The following is a 19,826-nucleotide window of genomic DNA, read 5'->3' on the forward strand; positions in this document are numbered from 1 at the left end:
TTCTGATGTCAAATGGCCTTTATTCCAACAGCCTGAATACTGCTAAATCGCCAATTAATGTGTCCATTATTCTAGAACTAACTACTAAATCAACTGCCCATTATTTTAGAATTTATGGATTCTTCTTCCAGGCATGTATGTGCAGCTCCCATTGAAACCATCAAGATCTGCCGACAGCAACGGCTGCTGGTTACCCTCTCCCCTGGGGTAACCAATTTGAGTTAATAGTAAGGATTCTAAGTTGCACTTGAATCTTTCCTGTCTTCATCTCCACCGCTGCTGTTCGAGTCCAAGTCTACTCTCCCCTCTGAATTCCTGCAACCACCTCCATCTCCTCCCCTACAGCTGATTCCTGGAACAGACCTGGCCTCAAGCCTCTGCTGCTTGAAGGCCTTAATGAAGTCCTTATGATAAAGATGAAGTCCAGGCACCTTTGCTTGCTCCAGCAGGGGCTCTCAATCTGGGCTACCCGTGGGAATCACGTGGGGTGCATTACAAGTGCACCTGTGTCCAAGTCCTGCCACCAGGAGGTGAGTTAATCGGGCTGGAATGAGGGTCCTTGGTTGGATCTTATTTGTAAAGCTCCCCCAGGTGATCCAAGCCAGCTTGGGACGAGCAACCTAAAGGTCATGCTCTACGCCCATTGCCCCGCCCCAGGAGCGGAGTGGGCCTCTGCGCCGGCTCCACCTGGCCCTCCTATTACTCATCTACAGCTCCGTGATTTCAAGGCACCCTTCCCACCCGTTTTTAGCTCGGCCGCAGAACTTCATTGCACAGTTGAGGTTCTTAACGTTGCATTACAACCACGTTTTAACAGATGAATCCCTTGGAAGTAAGTCAGTACTCCGTGTCCGCGGGGTTCTGCATCCGTGCATCCACCCGACGGCGGGAAAAAGAAAAGCGGCCGGCTGCGCACGCACTGAACGTGCAGCTGCTTTCCCTTGTCATTCGCAGAACCACGAGGTACTGCCAGGGTTTCCGCAGTGCCTGCGTCCTCTTGGCTGTTACAGGCCCTCCAGAGTGACGCCCGGCGCAGGAGGCCGCGCGCGCACCCCACGACCTCTTCCAGGGGGGCCTGGAGCAGCCCTCCGCCCCACTGTGGGCCAGCTGTGCTTCCCGCCGCGCGTCCTGAGGTCACACTCCTGCCCTTTGCCGAACGCACCTGCGCCCGCGGTGCGCGGGGTGGCCTTAGGGGGGCTCCGGACCGCTTTTCTTCCGGGAAGCACGCGGCGGGACGCGGGCTCCGGACTCCCTGGGGGCAGCCTTGCTGTGGGTGAACAAGCGCGGAGGCCGAGCTTCTTGCAAACGGACTCCAAGGAGCAACGACCTTCGCGCGTCACCAAAGTGACTGCCTGGGTGCCCAACGAGCCCGGCTCCTGCAACTCACGGGCGGCCACTGCGCAGGCGCTTCTCCCAGCTGGCGGCCCCGCCCTGCTCCGACTGGCTGCTCCATGGCGCTGTGCGAGGCAGCGGGCTGCGGCAGCGCCCTGCTCTGGCCTCGCTTGTTGCTCTTCGGGGACTCCATCACCCAGGTACGGCCGCCCCGACGCTCGGCCTCCCTGCGGGGTCGCTGCCGAGCCGGCCGAGGCTCCTCGCCGTCCTCTTCGGCGCCCGAGACGGCTGGGCCAGAGGCCTGGCCACGCCCGTGGCGACACCGGAGGAGTGGCGGGTTCCCCAGTGGCTGCGCCTTCCGGGCCTGCAGCGTCCCAGAGGCCACGACGGTGTCCGCGAGAGCCCGGGCTCCCGGCACAGACGCGAGGGGACCCGGCCGCGCTGCCCGCCCCGTGTCGAGATGCGCAGTCGTCCCCTCAGCGCCCTCCTGGGCAGCGGCCTTTCCCTCCGGGTCCGGGTTAGCGGCTCCGGGCGACCGCGCGCTGTGTCCCAGGAGGTCCCGCGGCCGGCTCCGGGCAGAGGCGCCGGGAACCCTCTCGCTGCATTCCCTGCGGGCACAGATGGGGCCGTTAGGGGTTGACTTTGGAAGTAAAACGCCTTCAGGAATTAGGTAGGAAAGGACCATCCGTTCATCCAAGATCATCTCACCTCCTGTGAAGGGAACGGTCTTCTTCTAACTGCAGGTTCTTACTTCGGGGAGGGCGGAGAAAGTCCATTCCTGTGTGTGTCCTCTTCTCAGACACGACTTGCTTCACCAGGTTTTTGTGTATACGCCAGTAACTGGTAACATTATGTTTAGGCATATGGGGCAGTCAGGGCTTGCCGAATTCCATGGGAATGTGTATGCAGAAGTGTTCACCCTCAGCTCGGTAACCAGCAAAGCAGTGAGGCGGCGTGGCCTTCATTTCCTCACTGACCTTTGACTTTATTTCCTTCACTTAAATTTCTGTGTAGCTTTTTTTTTTCGTTTTCTTTTTTTGTTTCTTTTCTTGAGACGGAGTATCGCTCTATCGCCCAGGCTGGAGTGCAGTAGCGCAATCTGGGCTCACTGCAAGCTCCGCCTCCCGGGTTCAAGCGTTTCTCCTGCCTCAGCCTCCCGAGTAGCTGGGATTATAGACGTGAGCCACCACGCCGGGCTAATTTTTGTATTTTTAGTAGAGACGGGGTTTCGCCATGTTGACCAGGCTGGTCTCGAACTCCAGGCCTCATGTGATCCGCCTGCCTCGGCTTCCCAAAGTGCTGGGAATACAGGCTGTTTAGCTTTTGATAGAGAAAAATCCCCCTCTGCTAAAGTGCTGCCAGGTGTACTTACCTGTAATCCCCAAAATGACCTCCTCCAGTGAAGCAATCAAAGCCAAGAAGGGAGCGCCGGGAAAACAGAAGTTGCCAATCAGAACTGCCCTTGCTGAGATGCCCCGTTACAGTCATTTGTAGTAATAATGGGCTTTTCTTCCTCCAGTTTTCCTTCCAGCAAGGTGGATGGGGAGCATCGCTGGCTGACAGGCTGGTCAGGTGAGAATGGTTTCCGATACTTGAGTTCTTACGGATGGAAAATGTCTTAGGGATCCGTCTTATGGATGAAGGATAGTTCTGAACAGAACATTTCCCCTTTATTAATTTTGCTTGCCTCCCCTAATCAGTATATAGGAGAAGGAACAGAAAAAATTTACTCTTCACTCAGTCTGACCAATTAGATATTTTAGGGTTGAGCTCTGATGGCTGGGTCGACTCAGACAAATCAAGGAAATGGCCAAGGCCTCTTTGCTAGTCAAGGGCAGACAGATCCAAGTCCAGCTGCTGTGATTGCAGAACTTGCAGTTTCACTGCTACACCACACTAGTAGGAAGCTACTTTGCCTTTTTTTGAAGTGCTGCCATGACTAAGACTCACCTTGTCACAATTCCACCGCACTTTATTTTGGTTTTGGTGGTTTTTGTTTTGCGACAGGGTCTCTTGTTACGCGCGTCCATGTGAAGAGACCACCAAACAGGCTTCGTGTGAGCAACAGGCTGTTTATTCACTTGGGTGCAAGTGGGCTGAGTCTGAAAAGAGCAAAGGGAGATGGGGTGGGGCAGTATTATAGGATTCGAGTAGGTAGTGGAAAATTAGTTAAAGGTGCTTATCTATTGTTAGCAGGGGAAGGGGGTCACAAGGTGCTCTGTGGAGAGCTCCTGAGACTCATTGTCCAGGGGAGGAATGTCACAAGGTCGATTGATTAGTTAGGGTGGGGCAGGAACAGATCACAATGGTGGAATGTCATCAGTTAAGGCAGGAACCGGCTGTTTTACTCCTTTGGTGGTTCTTCAGTTGCTCCAGGCCACCTGGATGTATGTGCAGGTCACAGGGGTTATGATGGCTTAGCTTGGGCTCAGAGGCCTGACAACTCTGTCATGCAGGCTAGAGTGCAGCAGGGTGATCAGGGCTCACTGCAGCCTCCACCTCTGGGACTGAAGCCATCATCATCTCAGCCTCCTGAGTAGCTGGGACCAACAGGCACTCACCACCACACCCAGCCCAGCACTTCATTAAAATACTGTGATTTCACTCTGTAAAATGGCTAGTCAGCATTTTATAATCACTACACACAAAAACAATCTTAGAAATAAGGCTGAGTTTCTGTTGTTGTTCTCCAGTTTATAAATGCTGCCTGAGAACTTTGAGCAGTGTCATAAAGTGTCCCCTTGTGCTGCTTTGGAGCCTGCTGCCTGATGCTGTAGCCTGCAGTTCTCTGCTGGTGCCCCAGCTTCTCTGCTTGGTTATGCATATATAGGAATGTGAATACACCAAAATGAACCATATTGATTTACTAATCATAAGTTGAACCCCAGGAGTCATTTTAAGAAAACTTTATGGACAACTTTAAATATCCACAGAAGCAAAGAGTAAAATGAGCCCATCCATCCCTCCTACTATGGATTATTCTGAAGCAAATCCCAAATCATATCATTTTACCAAGACTAAGATAAAAAGAGTTCCTCTTCTGTGACTGGTATTCTTTGAAGGGTTTTAAACCTACTGCCTGATGCGAATCCTTAACTGGGATCTCCTCACTTTACATGTGAGGAAGGAGCATAGCATGCCCAGGGTCACGCCTAGTCACAGATGGAGCTGGGAAAGAAATCCAGGCAACCCGGCTTTTTTTTCCCCCCATTACACCTACAGTACTGTGAATCCAACTATTTTTAAGAAGGAAACAAAAAGTATTAATGAACCGGTTTAAGTTGAAACACAACAAATATATTTACTAAAACTATTTAATCAAAACCAGAAATCTCAAATATTCTATAGACTATTTAAATATAAACCAAACTAAACTATTTAAGTTCCAGGATATTAGTGACTTTTTACCTGAGATACTTGCTCAGATTATCTGTTGCGAACTCCATTTTAAAAGTACCCCACTATACCATGCTTGAAGTCAGGTAGTCTAGACTTCATCACAGCCCCTTTATATATAATTACTTCTCTCACGCAGGAGTATGGCGTATTTACCTCTATCTTTGAATGGCTTAAGATCAGCATGCTTCCACTGTGTTCTTGATCCTATCAAAGTGAAGCCTGGGGGTGGCTCAGAGACGTGAGGGGTTTAGAATCCCAGAGAGCACACCCTCACTAAAGGCCGCTTACTGGGACCGTAAACACTTCTTGCCCACAATTCATCTTTTTAAAATGTTTCGTTTCAGAAAATGTGACGTTCTGAATCGTGGATTTTCAGGTTACAATACCAGATGGGCCAAAATTATCCTTCCAAGATTAATCAGGAAAGGAAACAGTTTGGACATCCCAGTAGCAGTTACAATTTTCTTTGGGGCCAATGACAGTGCACTAAAAGGTAAAAGCATTTTTTATGTTCTTCTAGCTCACTTTTAATCATTTTTATGTTACAGCAAACTTAACATTTAATATACTTTTTTCAACTGTTTACTTTCTCCCAATAGATACGGTTTTGCCAAACTTATGTTGAGTTGATGTGTATCCCTGGCTTTAACACTGGTGGATTTTATTCTTGACTCGGTTTCTACCTGCCTTGGTTGCTGGCAGTCCTAATCTTGCAAACACTTATATTTTCTAGAGTCTGTTAGTGCTATGCTAAGTTTGTAATGTTTTTCTCTTTAGTTCATGCATTCGGCAGCAGAAAGCTAAAGGATACCTTGTGGCTTGCATCACACTGATGGCAGCTGGTGGAGTGTCTTAGGGAGGGATATCGCAGGGCAGCAGCCACCCCGACCTCATGGGCAATGGTGAACATGGGTTTGGAAAAGGAGATGGTCTCTCCTTGATTGCTGAAGAATTGCTGCTGTGACTAGAGGAAAGCTAGCTGTGTAAGAGGCCTTTCTTCCCTTTCTACTCTTGAAAAAAGCCTTCTGCGTGCTATAAACGAGAAAAATCAGCCTTTGTTTTGAGAAGTTAGGTAGTCATCTTCCAGAGATTTCTTGGTGCCCCTGCTTGTGTCACAGAAGTGGTGTGGTCTGCTATTCACAGGCACACTGTGAGAGACCTCTGATTCGGGCTGGACATGAAGGAACACCAGCTGCAGTACAGAATTCTCGCTTTCTAGGAGAAAGATTACGTAGATTACAGGGATCGGTGGAGACTGCACGCCAACCATTATATTTGGGAAGAAATTAATCTTCACTTTCTATCTTGTACCAAAAACCATAAGAAAACTCAAAACAGAATTTTTTAAAAAGATAAATTTTTATCAAATTTAGGATAAGGAAAAACACTTCCTAAGTATAACAGCAGTGGAAGAAGCCACAGAGGAAAAACAGGTTTATGAAATAAAATAACTTAGACTACGAAAAAACTGAAAAAGAAAATGATGTGTTAAGGAAAATATCTGAAAAATGTGGCAGACAAGAGAGTAATGTCTTTAGTGTAGAAATCAATAAGAAAAATACTACAATAGAAAATGTAGGCAAAGGACAGGAATAGGTAAGAGGAGAAATTTAACAGCAAATACATATTTGAAAATGTGTGAAAACAACAAAAAATGCCAATTAAAACAAGGTATTTTGATTTTTTGACCTAGAAAAGCAATATGAAGCAGTAATACTTATGGATGACAGGCATGAAATAAGATTGGAACTCTTACATTCCTGGTGAGAGAACAGCGTGTAATCCTCTGGAAAGCTGTGCAGCAGTATGCGCCAAGGGACTGCCCATGTGTAGAAATTCAACCAAGGAAATATTCAGATATGCGGCCAGATGTGTGTGCAGAGATTTCTGTGTGTTGCTTTTTTTATTCTTTATTTTTTATTTTTCTTTTTTTGAGACAGTTTCGCTCTTTTGCCTAGGCTGGAATGAAGTGATACGATCTCGGCTCACTGTAACCTCCACCTCCCAGGTGCAAATTATTCTCCTGCTTCAGCCTCCCGAGTAGCTGGGATTACAGGCGCTCGCCACCATGCCCAGCTAATTTTTGTATTTTTAGTAGAGACAGGGTTTTGCCATGTTGGCCAGGCTGGTCTCGAACTCCTGACCTCAGGTAATCCACCTGCCTTGGCCTCCCAAAGTGCTAGGGTTTCAGGCATGAGCCATCACACCTGGCCATGTATTGCTATTTATAACAGCAGATTAGAAGCTGTACAGTATGGAAACATCACGTGGTCACCCTACAACTAAATATCATTTTTTGAGGACTATTTATGGACACAGAAAAGCTCATAATATGTTATGTGAGCCAGGCGTGGTGTTTGAGACCAGCCTGGGCAACAGTGAGACTCTGTCTCAACAACAACAAAGTTTGCCTAGTGTGGTGTTGCATGCCTGTAGTCCCAGCTACTTAGGAAGCTGCAGTGGGAGGGTTGCTTGGGCCCAGGAGTTAAGGTTACAGTGAGCTCTGATCACACTCCAGCCTGGGTGATGGAGCGAGAGCCTGTCTGTAAAACAATTTGTAGAGAAAAGCAAAATATGAAGTCTTCAGCGTGAATATAACCTCCAGTGCAAACTCATTTTTTTTAAAAGCATATGTATCTTCGTAGACTGGAAAGATATGCATCCAAATGCCAACAGTGGGTTTCTGGGTGGTAGGATCATTGGTGACTTTTTTTTTCTTTATACTGTACTTACATGTGGTTAGCAAATGGTAAACAATGACCCTTGTAATACTTCAGTGAGAGCCTATCTAGAAAATACTCCTTTGCAATAATAGTAGTAGTATTCATGGGTGCCATTTGTTTAGACTGAGTGCTTGCTTTGTGAAGGCGCCCTGCTCTCAGTGCTGTAAACTCTTAGCTGTTTTGATTTTCAGTCCTAGGAGGGAGACCCTATTTTCATTTTCCCAATGAGGTACAGAAAGGCTAAGTATTTATCCGTGGTTCTGTGGCGAAGAGTGACAAAGCCAGGATTTGAACCTAGGCCGTCTCACCCAACAGGCTGGGCTCTTTAATTTCTTTACAAATCCAACCTAATTGATGTAATAACCATCTGGATACTAGTGACGAAAAGACAAGAGTACTTACAGTGCCCCTAGTTAGAGCCTTTGAAGTCTTGCTTTATGAAGAACTATACATTTTAATTCATCAAGGAGAAAACCTTCTCTTTGTGTCCTTGGTGTTAAACAATCCCCCCAGTGACATCATGAATAACAGGCATTTGCGGAAGTGTGTTCACCTGAATTGTCACTTATAATAAATATGCATCTGGTGAGCACTCATGTTTCTCTTGAGCAGATGAGAATCCCAAGCAGCACATTCCCCTGGAGGAGTATGCTGCAAATTTAAAGAGCATGGTGCAGTACCTGAAGTCTGTGGACATCCCTGAGAATCGAGTCATTCTCATCACGCCGACCCCACTTTGTGAAACAGCCTGGGAAAAAGAGTGCATCATACAAGGTAAACAAACCACAGCCAGTCTTCGGCAAATCTGGATAGGAATGCTGAGGGAGGAACTCTGATAGGACAGTGGTTTCCTGCCTGGGGCTTCTGTTTCTTAGGGGCTCAGTATGTCCATTTCAGTCTGTTTTCAATCCAAAATTATTAAAGTATAGCTTCCATTATGTCATACCTGAGACCTTTTTTGACACAGAAAAGGGATTCTGGCTTTGGATAGTCAGGAGGGAACCGTGGGCCTGGCATCTGCTGACCTTTACAGTTGCCAGACTCCAAGGTGCACATGAAGGCCGCTGAGATCTGTGCAGAGCTGTGGTGCTCGGCCTGGGGGGCTGATGCTGATGCGCTTTGACTTGGAAGTCCACACCTGGGGCTCTTCCTGGCCCACAGAAGCTGGGTAGGAATGATCGGATAGGAGTCGCCAGCACTCCATATAGTTGGGTTTCACATTCCTCAAGTGCTGTGTTTTTGATCCACCTTTGATTGAAAAACCTCTGCACATAAGTGGACCTTCACGGTTCAAACCTGTGTTGTTCAAGGGTCAGCTGTATGTTAATGTTGAAAATGTGCATTATGGAAGTTCTTTTTTTTTTTTTTTTTGGGAGACAGAGTCTGGCTCTGTCAGCCAGGCTGGAGTGCAGTGGCACGATCTCGGCTCACTGCAATCTTTGCCTCCTGCGCTCAAGCAATTCTGCCTCAGCCTCCTGAGTAGCTGGGATTACGGGTGTGCGCCACCACGCCCGGCTAATTTTTGCATTTTTAGTAGAGACGGGTTTCACCATGTTGGCCAGGCTGGTCTCGAACTCCTGACCTCAGGTAATCTGCCTGACTCAGCCTCCCAAAGTGCTGGGATTACAGGTGTGAGCCACCGTTCTTGGCCTGGAAGTTTTCTAAGCTGCCCAGAACTCAACATTCTAGGACAAATTATTGACTTTGCAACACAGAACAGCTATTTCTCAAAGTGTGGTCTGACTCTGAGTTAACCGTGATTTTTAGGTAGATTTCTGGACCCATTTTCAGCACTCCAGATGTTTCTTATATACACCACAGCACACACACCACAACTTCATGGAAGGCTGTTATTGTCCCTACTTTACCAGTGGAGAAATGGAGTCTTAGAGAGGCTAAGTAACCTGCCCAAGATCACACAGCCAGTAACAGAACCAGGAATCAAATCCAGCAGGTGTGACTGCAGAGCTCAAGTCCTTACTGTTCTATGAGTTTACTGTTCAGTTGGGTTGTACTATGTCCCTTGCTCTCAAAGGGCCTGTCATCCTTAGAGGTGGATCCAGTGCATTCTCAAGTCACAAACAGCATATGTCAAGGGGTGCCACACACTGGAGGCACAGACAAACGGGGAGAAACCCCAGCCTGTGGGACATGGTGACAGTAGGCTCTGGGCATCACATCAGGGCAGAGGGGCCCTATTGCTGGGCCTGAGCTACAGAGTGTTCTGCAGGGAAGGTGTTTAAGGCCCACAGAGCTCCACTGGAGACAACTTCAGACCCCCAGCTTGCTTCTGGGTCCGCAGCCCTAACTGCTTGGGGGAGCAGTGTCGTCTTGGCTTTAACAAATGGGGAAAAACGTTACATAGCACGGTCCACAGAAGCTGTTTACTTCTTTTTGTCTACTGTTTCCCAGGAAAATAATATATATGAAATTCTGAATGTTTAATTTCATTTCCCCTTTCTAGTCTTGAATGTAATGCAGATTAAAAGGTCAGCAATGGGCAAAGGAGGTAGAGGAGGGGTCACATCTCAATAACTGGTCCCCTAGAAATTCAGCAGGTTATTTTTTGAGACGGTCTTGCTGTGTCACCCAGGCTGTAGTGCAGTGGATTGCTCATAGCTCACTGCAGCCTCGACCTCTGGGCTCAGGTGATCTTGCCTCAGCCTCCCAAGTAGCTGGAACCACAGGCATGTGCAACCATGCTCAGCTAATTTTTAAAATTTTTTTGTAGGGATGGGGTAGCTAGTTATAATCTAGGTGAATTTTATTAACAATTGATCCCAAGTATGAATGAAAGCCGGTGTGATGTACAGCCTGGGCCAGCATAGGTCCTCCTGTGGCCCACATCCAGTTGCCCATATCCTCATGCTTTCTCTTTAATACCATTCTGTAGTCCGCCTCTCGCCAGCCCTCACTGTCCTGTTTGCAGCCTCCTGAGCCTTCTCCCCTAACCCCAGCCCCACCTTCCAAACCAACCTAGCACAATCCCCAGATACTGCACTCCAGCCTTCCCTGGTGCAGCTCCCTGGGAGGATGAGGCAGCCTGCACTTGTGTTAGATACACTCAATCGTTCTGTGCTAGCTGCTTTGCTGGTGTTTAGTCTCTTAATCCTGTCAATATTCCTGCAACTAGGTAGGCACTGTCATCATAAGGATGCAGAAAGCTTCAGGACGGTTAAGCTGTTCAGGCACACAGCTATTTAGTGAAAATTGTAGGCATCAAAATAAAGGTCTCTATGTCTAAAGCCGACAAATTATTTTGCTGTGTTGCGGCGCAGCTGTTACATGTAAGAAGCCAGCGGTGTCAGCGCAGCATTCAGCTTCCATGGCCTGGCATTTCTTACCAGTGCAACCCTTACCAGCCCCCAGTCCAGCTCCTGCAGCCAGCACTCTCCAAGCAGCCCAGCCCTCCTGGGCCTTTTCTGCCTCTCTGCCTCTGCTCAAGGTGTCCTCTAGAACATCCTCCCTGGCGCCTCGGAGGACTCTGGTTACCACTAAAGGCTCCTTCTTCCCACTGCACCTTGTCCTCTACTGAGTAGAGCAGCGCACCAGTAACCTGCAAGGCTCATCAACATATACCCTAAACCCCGGGGCTGGCCCAAGTGGGGTCAATATTTAATGGCATTTCGAAACTGTCTAGATGAGTGGAGCAGAACTTACACAAGGGCCAGCACTTGGGTTTATCAACTGCCACCTCGATTTCTTCTCTTCAATAGGTTGCAAACTAAATCGCCTGAACTCTGTTGTTGGTGAATATGCCAATGCGTGTTTACGAGTGGCCCAAGACTGTGGGACTGACGTACTTGACCTGTGGACCCTGATGCAGGACAGCCAGGTACAGTGGCTTGCTCAGTCCTCTCGGGGTAAATAGGATCACACAGAAGTAAACCAGGTGTGTGTGCAGCAGCTTTCCCTAGAAAGGCCCTGCCTGGCTAAGACAGTCATCCCTTTAGCCAATGAAAACAAAAAGGCTTGGGGGAGGGGAGGAATGGAGGTTCCAGGATGGCTCACTAGCCCAGCAGCTTATTCAGCGAGGCTTCTTGGCTAGGAGTTAGTGCACAGTGACGTAAATGAGCAATACATGGCTCATATTTATGAACATCCAGGCCAAGTTCTTTCATACAGAGAATGGCAGAAAGCTAAGACTTGTTAACAGGTAAAACAATGAATTTAAATACAGTATTGGCTAATAAAACTGAGATATGTAGTTCTAATTAAGTTACTTTGTTTTAAAGCCTGAAAGCACAAATAGAAAAGGTAAAAAGCAGGTCCCATAGAATGGTGCACCAACTCTGGAAACAGCTGGTTTCTTACGCAGTCACACATACACTCAGGGAGGACCTGGCAGTCCACTCCTGGGTTATCTGCCCTAGAGAAATGAAAACTATGTTCACAGAGAACCTGGGTGTAACTGTTGACAGCAGCATTATTCCTACCTGCTGGAAACACCCCAGTGTCCTTCTGCGATGAATAGGGAAACTGGTGTGTCCATGGAATGGGATACTACTCAGCAATAAAGAGGAAGGACTGACATACACAGCAACGTGGGTGACTCTCAGAGGCGTTTCACTGAGGGAAGGAAGCTGGTCTCTGAAGGTTGGTTACTACATGAGTCCATCTGTTTGGTATCTCGAAAAGGCAAGACTTGGGCTGGGCATGGTGGCTCACACCTGTAATTCCATCACTTTGGGAGGCCAAGGTGGGTGGATCACCTGAGGTCAGGAGTTCGAGACCAGCCTGACTAACATGGTAAAACCCCATCTCTACTTAAAAATACAAAAATTAGCCAGGCGTGGTGGCAGGCACCTGTAATCCCAGACACTTGGGAGGCTGAGGCAGGACAATCACCTGAACCTGGGAGGCAGAGGTTGAAGTAGGCCGAGACTGCACCATTGCTCTCTAGCCTGGGCAACAAGAGCAAGACTCCAGCTCAAAAAAAAAAGTCACATAAGCTAGCTGGCCACCCAGATTCTAACAGAGCTCTTGGCTAGTAAGATTCTTCCCCAAGAAAGAAATGGCTGTATGGGTAAAACTCTTATAGTTCAGGGCCTGGTATGGCCATTCATGCCTGTAATCCCAATACTTTGTGAGGCCGAGGTGGGAGTATTGCTTGAGCCTAGGAGTTCCAAAACCAGCCTGGGCAACATAATGAGACACCCATCTCTACAAAAAGCATAAAAATTAGCCAGGCAGCCAGGTATGGTGGCACATGCCTATAGTCCCAGCTACTCAGGGGGCTGAGGTTAGAAAGATGGCGTGAGCCCAGGAGGTTGAGGCTGCAGTGAGCCATGATCATGTCACTGCACTCCAGCCTGGGCAGCAAAGCAAGACCCTGTCTCCAAATATACGTGTATCTTTTTAAATATATACTCTTGAGTTCAGGGGAGTGGGAGGAAGACTGGACTCCTGAGTCCCAGCAATTGCTATTCTAGGTTAGATGGTACAAGTTCTTTCTACCTAAAAACCTGCCTAGAGTCAAAAACAATATTGACTCATGGGGCCCCTGAACACTCCTAATACCAAATTTTTCATTTTTGCTGATTATGTTAACAGGCCATATTTACCTGTTAAGGTTCTTTCAAATAAACTGAGAATCATGTCAGTCATATGACTCAGAAGACCTGGAATGAGGTCCCAGCTCACTTAATGGTGAGTGACTTTCATGAAACTCAATTCTATAATATGGAGATAGTACTACAGCACTAGTAAGGGTTCTCTGTGTGTTCACCTATGTAAATAGCATATCAGGGCTACTGTAGTCCAAGACAACTCTGGTCAGATGCCTACAATGAAAGGGGCTGGTGATCTTTCTGTTGCAGGGCCACAAATGAGAGAATGGTACACACTGGCATTTAGAAAAGTTATACCCTCCCTCCCCGGCCTTTTTTTTTTTTTTGCGCAGGGGGAGACAGTCTGTCACCCAGGCTGGAGCTCAGTGGTGCAATGATAGCTCACGTAGCCTCCAAGTCCTGGCTTAAGTGATCCTCCCATCTTCGCCTCCCAAGTAGGTGGGAATATAGCTGTTTGCCACCACACCCAGCTAATTTTTGTATTTTTAAAATTTTTTGTAGAGACAGGGTCTCAAACTCCTGTCTTCCAGTAATCCTCGGCCCCAAAGTGTTGGAATGACAGGGGTGAGCTACCGCACCTGGCCAGTTACCCACCTTTAACCGATTTCTCTCCCTTCTAGGACTTCTCTTCTTATTTATCAGATGGACTACATTTGTCTCCAAAGGGGAATGAATTTTTGTTCTCGCATCTCTGGCCTTTGATAGAGAAAAAGGTCTCTTCTCTGCCTTTGCTGCTTCCTTACTGGCGGGATGTAGCAGAAGCAAAACCTGAATTAAGTCTGCTGGGAGATGGAGACCATTAGCCAATCACAGGAGACCCAAATCTGCTTGTTATCTACAGAACTCAAAGTTGTCAATACATAGAGATACGCTTTTTTCCTCAGGCTTAAACCTTTGCCACTGATATTAATAATAAAAGTATTAGATTTTTCAGGGAAGTTTTATACTTAGGTCCATTGTGTTTTGACAGTATTTATTAATGCAGATATCAGTGCTACAGCTACAAAATATACCCTGAGCAGCTTGTTAATTCTATAAATGACAAAGTAAAGACTATTTTTTTAAAAGTCACAATTTTATAAAAATGGTTTTCTTACATTCTTTTGAGAACTGTTTCACTCATACATACACCCACACACCCCACTCAACCTTGTATCAAATTCCAAAAGTGTAACTAAAGTATAAGAATATCATGACTAGTTAAAAGATAGCAAATACCATAAGGTACAAGTTCAAGTATTAGTATAACAAGTATCTGAGTAACAAATGTCCTTGGAAATGGGGGGTAGGGGGAGATATGATTAGTCACAGGTTTGGTTAATTGCCCTCAAAGTTTACATGTTAAAATGTTTTGGCTGGTGAGCACATTTCAGTTCTTAGGGGAAAAAAGCTTTTAATGGCAATTTATCGAAATCAGAATTCAGGCTAATGATTTTTATCCTTCACACAGTAAATGCAGCCCATCCAGAATCCTGGAGCAATAAAGTAAGAAGTAATTCAAATATCTGCTTGTAGGTCAATAAAAAGGGTTTCTGAAGTATCAGTTCTTGTGGGGACAGCCCCCAACCCCTAAGGGCAGGTAGTATTCTGTCTCCTGGCTGGCTCACCACACCTCAGCCTATTCAAAACAACCTGTTTGTTTTTTCTTTTTTTTTTTTTTTTTTTTTAAGAAATATCTCACCCTTTTATTCACTAGTGTTTGAAAACAGGCAATCTTTGTTTTTTTTTTTTTTTTTTTTTTTTTTTTTTAGGCAGAGGAGTCTCACTCTGTCACCCAGGCTGGAGTGCAGTGGCGCAACCTCAGCCTCTCCAAGTGCTGGGATTGCAGGCATGAGCCACTGCTCCCAGCCAATAGTGAATTTTCTAAGAGCATGTATCCCTATCAGTAACAGGGATATATGAAGATACTTATAAAATACAGAAAAACTGCCCAGCAAATCAGGGCCCTAAACAGTTGGTAGATTCCATAAATTCAACTGGCTACCATGTATAGCCGTCACTGTAAGGTAGGTGGTTAGATTTCTAGAGAGCATTAGTCTTAGAATTATGAAGAGCCATAATAACCCAAATGATTTCTAAATTTAGATGTATAGTTTCCCTGCCACATAAAAACTCTGGGTAATAACTAGAAATAGACCCACAATTTAGAGACAGTGTATCTATCTCCTTTGTTTTTAGTTGAAGGCAAAAAAAAAAAAAAAAAAAAAAACTATTGTGTTCCAGTTGTCCTCACAAATAAATGCCAAATGCCTCATATTCAGCGGTTCATTACAGTGTATAAAAAACTGATCATTTTCCTAGTCTAGTCAGTGCTGTTATCAATATAAAAGATTAATTTACAAAAACGTAAATATTCATAACCCAATCCAGCTGTATTTTCTGCTTTTGCACCACAGGTCAAAAGATATTTAAAAAACTAAAACCTGAAAGCCTCAAAATAAGCTAGATTCACCTTCACCTTACCTTTTCAAAAGGAGAAGGGCCAAACCACACAAGAATTGTTTACCTGCAGGAAGTTCAAACACATGACCAGCATCTGCTGTTAAGTCACTTCCCAATCTTCACAAAATATAAGCTGTGATTGTAGGTCAAATCTATAAAAATATTTTGCACACTTAAGTCAAAAGAGCTGAGAACGAAATCAGCACTCTGTTTCTTTGCTATCAACACGATTCTGACGCTGCAGTTTAAAGGAGGCAGCCTTTTCACTTCTGGTGACCGGATGGTCCGTGAGATCCTCAAATGACTTGGCGGCTGTGCTGCTATTTGGGAAGGGGTCCTTCTCAAACCCATCTTCGTCCACATGTGAGTCTGTGCTAGGGTCTTCCTGGATGGTGTCCATTCTCTGGTGGTCCAGTTTTGGAGCTGCTGGCGCCGAAGGGATCACAGGGGCAGGCTGCAGGCGGCCTGGAGTCTGGGGCGCAGGAAAGGGTTTGATAATGCGAACCGATGCGGAATCCATGCTGCTCAGCATTTCAACATTCTGCAAAGACATGGGTTCAATTGATGGGAATAAAAGATGAATCTTAGGTCCTCACAGCTCCAACCTAACCCATCAAACAGCCCCTTATTCTGTTGGCACTGTGATACTTTAAAAAAAAAAAAAAAAAAAAAAAAAAGGGCTAGGTGAGGCTCACTCAACCTAAGAAGTGACTAAAAAATACTAGGTTGGTGCAAAAGTAATTAATGCCATTACTTTTAATGGCAAAAACAATAATTACTAGCTTTCAAGCATCCTGAAAACTTACCATTTGAAGACCCAGAAGAGGATTCAAACCTCTCAAGGTAAGATCCCAAGAGAGAAATTGATCTCAAAATATTAACTAAGTGTTGAATGGCTAAATCACTCCTTATGGCCTGGGAAGGGCACAGCACAGCTCTTTAAATCTCTATCCATGCAACTAATCGAAGTTCACCATCACTGTTGTCAGAAGGGTAAACATTCCAACCTAGACCCTTCCTGTTGCAACATGACCTTCCATCAGCCAATGAAAGCTCTTGCTGGGTCAGGTGAAGGTCTTTGCCTAACAGGGCCTCAGACCAGGCGAAGACTGTTTCTTTCATATGGTATACTTACACTGGGGTGAAACAGAGACAGAGATTCATACTGCTTATCCAATTTCTTATCCTAGAAAGGAACAGCAAGAAGAAAGGTCATTCCCTACAAATACAATTCAGTTAGTGAGTACTATTTCATCACAGGCTACTCCTAACACTAACTGAAGAACTTAGAACCTGAGTTGTAGAAAGTGATAGCAGGCTCAACAGATGACAATCCATTTCTCACCCAAGCTTTAGTTTTGCCACCAATCTAGAAGTGTTTGTTTGCTTTGCACTCAAAGGAAATACATTTTGGCATTAAGTACAGGAAGAGGCAAGGTTTAAGTGCTATGTTTTCTGAGAGATTCATCCCTCTGTGGGCAGGGGAATAATAAGGACATCTTCCTGTGCATGAAATGGCAAATGTCCCAGATGCTGGGTACACCAGGACTGCAATGACTGGAAGGGCAACTGGTAGGAAGACCCAGGTGGCTGGGCCTGCAGCCTTCCTCGCACTGCCCCGGCCCATGGCCTCACTCTCCTCTTAGCTGTCTCCACAGTTTCTGTGGACCATGCTCTGCTGGAGGAACTGGGCCTCAATCCCTACATCCTCCTTCTGCAGAAGGCTAACCACATGGCCATCTCCTGCCCCATCCCTGCCTGTGGCTGAAGCATAATAGGCGACAGAGGGCAAGGATCAAGAATCCAGGACTAGGCTTCCTGTCTGGATGCCATCAATGTATTCTATGACCAGAAACAAGCCACGGCCCTCCCTCCTATCAGAGGCTTTGCTCTGAAATCAAGGGTCGTGCCTTGTCCACATGTGCAACTTCCCTGTAAACAAAATAGGTTCCATCCTCCAATAAAAGCAATCGTGATGGATGGCACTGTCATCCAGAGACATCTGTCAAAGCTTCAAGCACGTCACCTTCAGCTTTCTTCAGCACAAGTGCTCCCTAGAGATCTTCCTCCCTACACCATCATGCTTACCACCCCGAGGAAGAGCTGCTCTGTGAGATGGCCCCTAGGCAGGAGAAGCCAGCAGGAAAGGAAAGGAAGGAGGCAGTAGGAAAAACTCCTTTGTCATCAGTTGTGCTGGAATTTTTAAATGCTCATAGGAAGGCCACTATGAAAGAGTTTGGGAAACAAGTCTGGAAGCCTGGGTCTGACTTTCTCATCTCTACAGCAGACAAATCCCCATTCCCCACGGATGCAAGTGAATGGATTTGTAAGAATATTTATGAAAAAGGGCCTCAAATTTATAAAGGACCAGGAATTCCTTAGTCAAAGCCCAATTCAACTGTAGCTGTTACTGATTCTGAATGAGAACAGAAAAGACTGCTTACTCTCATTTTTGGGGGGAAGATGTAAATACTCATAGACAGCTGGGCCCCAGTCCCTACATCCTATTTGTGCAGAAGGCTGAAGACATAGCCATCTGCTGCCAAGAATCTACATGATATATGGGGAACATCTGAAATGCCGATGTTTGATATTTGCTCTGTTGCAACAAAGCCTGGAAATGCCCTTAATTAAGGGCTTTACTCATCAAAAGACCTGGACAAATCCAGTTGAACAGTCTCCTATGCTTAAAAGTATAAAATTCCTAGGAAATTTATATATTACAACACCAACACACAAAAATAGTATTTTTTTTTTAAAGACCATTAGTTAAGCTTTCGATGACATGTTCCCCTAGGAATAACAACAAAAAAAGCTATTGGAAATATCAGGCCAAACTTTGCTAAGAACAAGTTTTACCTTTTCCAGAGATTACCATGGTTGGAGTTGATCGAAATTTAAATAAAATATTTAATTACTTAAAAGTTGGTGACTTACCACACAATGGACAAGAATGCTGAAAGGAATCCAAAATATCAAGGAGAAAACCAGGACAGACCCAACGATGTTGTCTGCTAAAAACTTTCCTGTGAACAATTCCAAACAGTGAATGTCTTGACCAAGTACTTCACAAATCTAAAGTGAAATGCTCTTAGGATATTACCATTGTGTCAAACGCCAGAGCTGCTGGCTAGACACTACTACCGAGAGAAGAATGTCTATGCTGCCTGTATTACACCATCTCTTCATACCAAGTGCTTTTAAAGAAATAGCCCTCATATACTGGCTGACAGGAAGAGATTGCAGAATATTCAACATACTACCTGGAGTAACTGTGTCAACAGACTAATCATATGGAATGCTACTACTAGTAAATGCTTAAGAAGACAAAGTTTTTGTTACCTGGATATTATTTTTGTGATTAAATTATGGACTCGTGAGGACATGATATACCCTGCTTCTGCAAAATATGAGGCCCACTTTTACATCAAGCAGGATTCAGTATATAGCATTCAGTCAAATAAACACTCTTACGTCAATCAGGATTCAGTCTATAGCATTAAACTATGCTTATGCTAACCACATGTATATTTTTGGGTAAAGAAGGAAGCCAATATTTTGACTTTATTTCCCTTGTCAGAAAATCTGTGCATCCAAGCTCCACGGGGACAGACTATCTATGCGTTCATTTTATTCTAGCCAACAAAGTTGTTTCATAACTAAAGCTGTGAATATTTCCACCTTCTACTGCAGAATTAGGGCACATCACTCTGAAAGCACACTTTTCTAATGTCATCACAGAAATCGACTCAGCTGTCAGTAAGTAATCTGGGGAAATCACCTACCAAAAGTATTGATGCTTAGCTGGTCAATGAAATCCCAGAATCGTTCAATTACATCCTGTACTCGTTTCTCACATTTGCCCTATGAAGAAAAAACATACATACAGCATCATTCCCAAACACAATGTATTCAGAAGCAATGTAGCTTTATAAAAATAGCTGACATGTAAAGGGCTTCATTAAAATCAAACGTTTTCCCATCTTTGACACAAGGCAATAACTTCCGCGTAATGCGTACCCAAGAAAGTAGGACATACTGTCATTAACACTTTCATAATTAGTCTATTTTTACAAGTGATTTAGAATTACCAGGAGACAAAAATCAAGAAAACCAGTTTGCTAAAGATGAGGCATTCCAGTAAGGACTCTACACATACACAGTGGACAGTGAAGAACACAGCCAGACTCCCTGTGAAGCCTCTTAAACCTTGAAACCCTCTCCCATCATTCTGAATGAGCAAAATTATGCTTCTCTAGAGAACAAAAGGGTCTGGCTTAAGTAAGTCAAGCAGCCTTCTAGGACTTTCCTACTCATTCAGCACCTGTTCCAAAATCACACCCTGAATAATTTTGCAATC

The 19,826-nt window shown here is 45.4% G+C and overlaps 2 protein-coding genes across 6 annotated transcripts in view; one reads left to right on the top strand and one right to left on the bottom strand.

Annotated features, from left to right (window-relative positions):
* Positions 1 to 1,123: 1,123 nt before the first annotated feature.
* IAH1 (isoamyl acetate hydrolyzing esterase 1 (putative)) lies at positions 1,124 to 13,962 on the top strand. 3 transcript variants are annotated; one of them, XM_032172188.2, is made up of 7 exons: positions 1,367 to 1,532; positions 2,852 to 2,904; positions 5,076 to 5,224; positions 8,067 to 8,228; positions 11,171 to 11,289; positions 13,027 to 13,103; positions 13,645 to 13,774. In XM_032172188.2, the coding sequence occupies exons 1-6, from the start codon at positions 1,452 to 1,454 to the stop codon at positions 13,063 to 13,065; spliced, it is 603 nt and encodes a 200-aa protein (XP_032028079.1). In that variant the 5' UTR covers positions 1,367 to 1,451; the 3' UTR covers positions 13,066 to 13,103; positions 13,645 to 13,774. The 3 variants fall into 3 exon arrangements, with proteins under 3 accessions (XP_032028078.1, XP_032028079.1, XP_032028077.1); XM_032172187.2 differs by lacking the exon at positions 13,027 to 13,103 and having other exon boundaries at positions 1,124 to 1,532; positions 5,108 to 5,224; positions 13,645 to 13,962; XM_032172186.2 differs by lacking the exon at positions 13,027 to 13,103 and having other exon boundaries at positions 1,368 to 1,532; positions 13,645 to 13,962.
* Positions 13,963 to 15,210: 1,248 nt separating this feature from the next.
* Positions 15,211 to 19,826, bottom strand: part of ADAM17 (ADAM metallopeptidase domain 17) — a 71,956-nt gene continuing 67,340 nt past the window's right edge. For all 3 annotated transcript variants that reach the window (XM_032172184.2, XM_058426267.1, XM_058426268.1), the window contains 4 exons: positions 19,252 to 19,330; positions 18,404 to 18,492; positions 16,602 to 16,652; positions 15,211 to 16,007 (listed from right to left, as the gene is read on the bottom strand). In XM_032172184.2, coding sequence (XP_032028075.1) covers positions 15,666 to 16,007; positions 16,602 to 16,652; positions 18,404 to 18,492; positions 19,252 to 19,330 — 561 coding nt within the window. In that variant the 3' untranslated portion in view covers positions 15,211 to 15,665. The remainder of the gene's footprint in view (positions 16,008 to 16,601; positions 16,653 to 18,403; positions 18,493 to 19,251; positions 19,331 to 19,826) is intronic.

The sequence above is a fragment of the Hylobates moloch genome, unplaced genomic scaffold (assembly GCF_009828535.3).
Source record: "Hylobates moloch isolate HMO894 unplaced genomic scaffold, HMol_V3 SCAFFOLD_13, whole genome shotgun sequence".
Lineage (NCBI taxonomy): Eukaryota > Metazoa > Chordata > Mammalia > Primates > Hylobatidae > Hylobates > Hylobates moloch.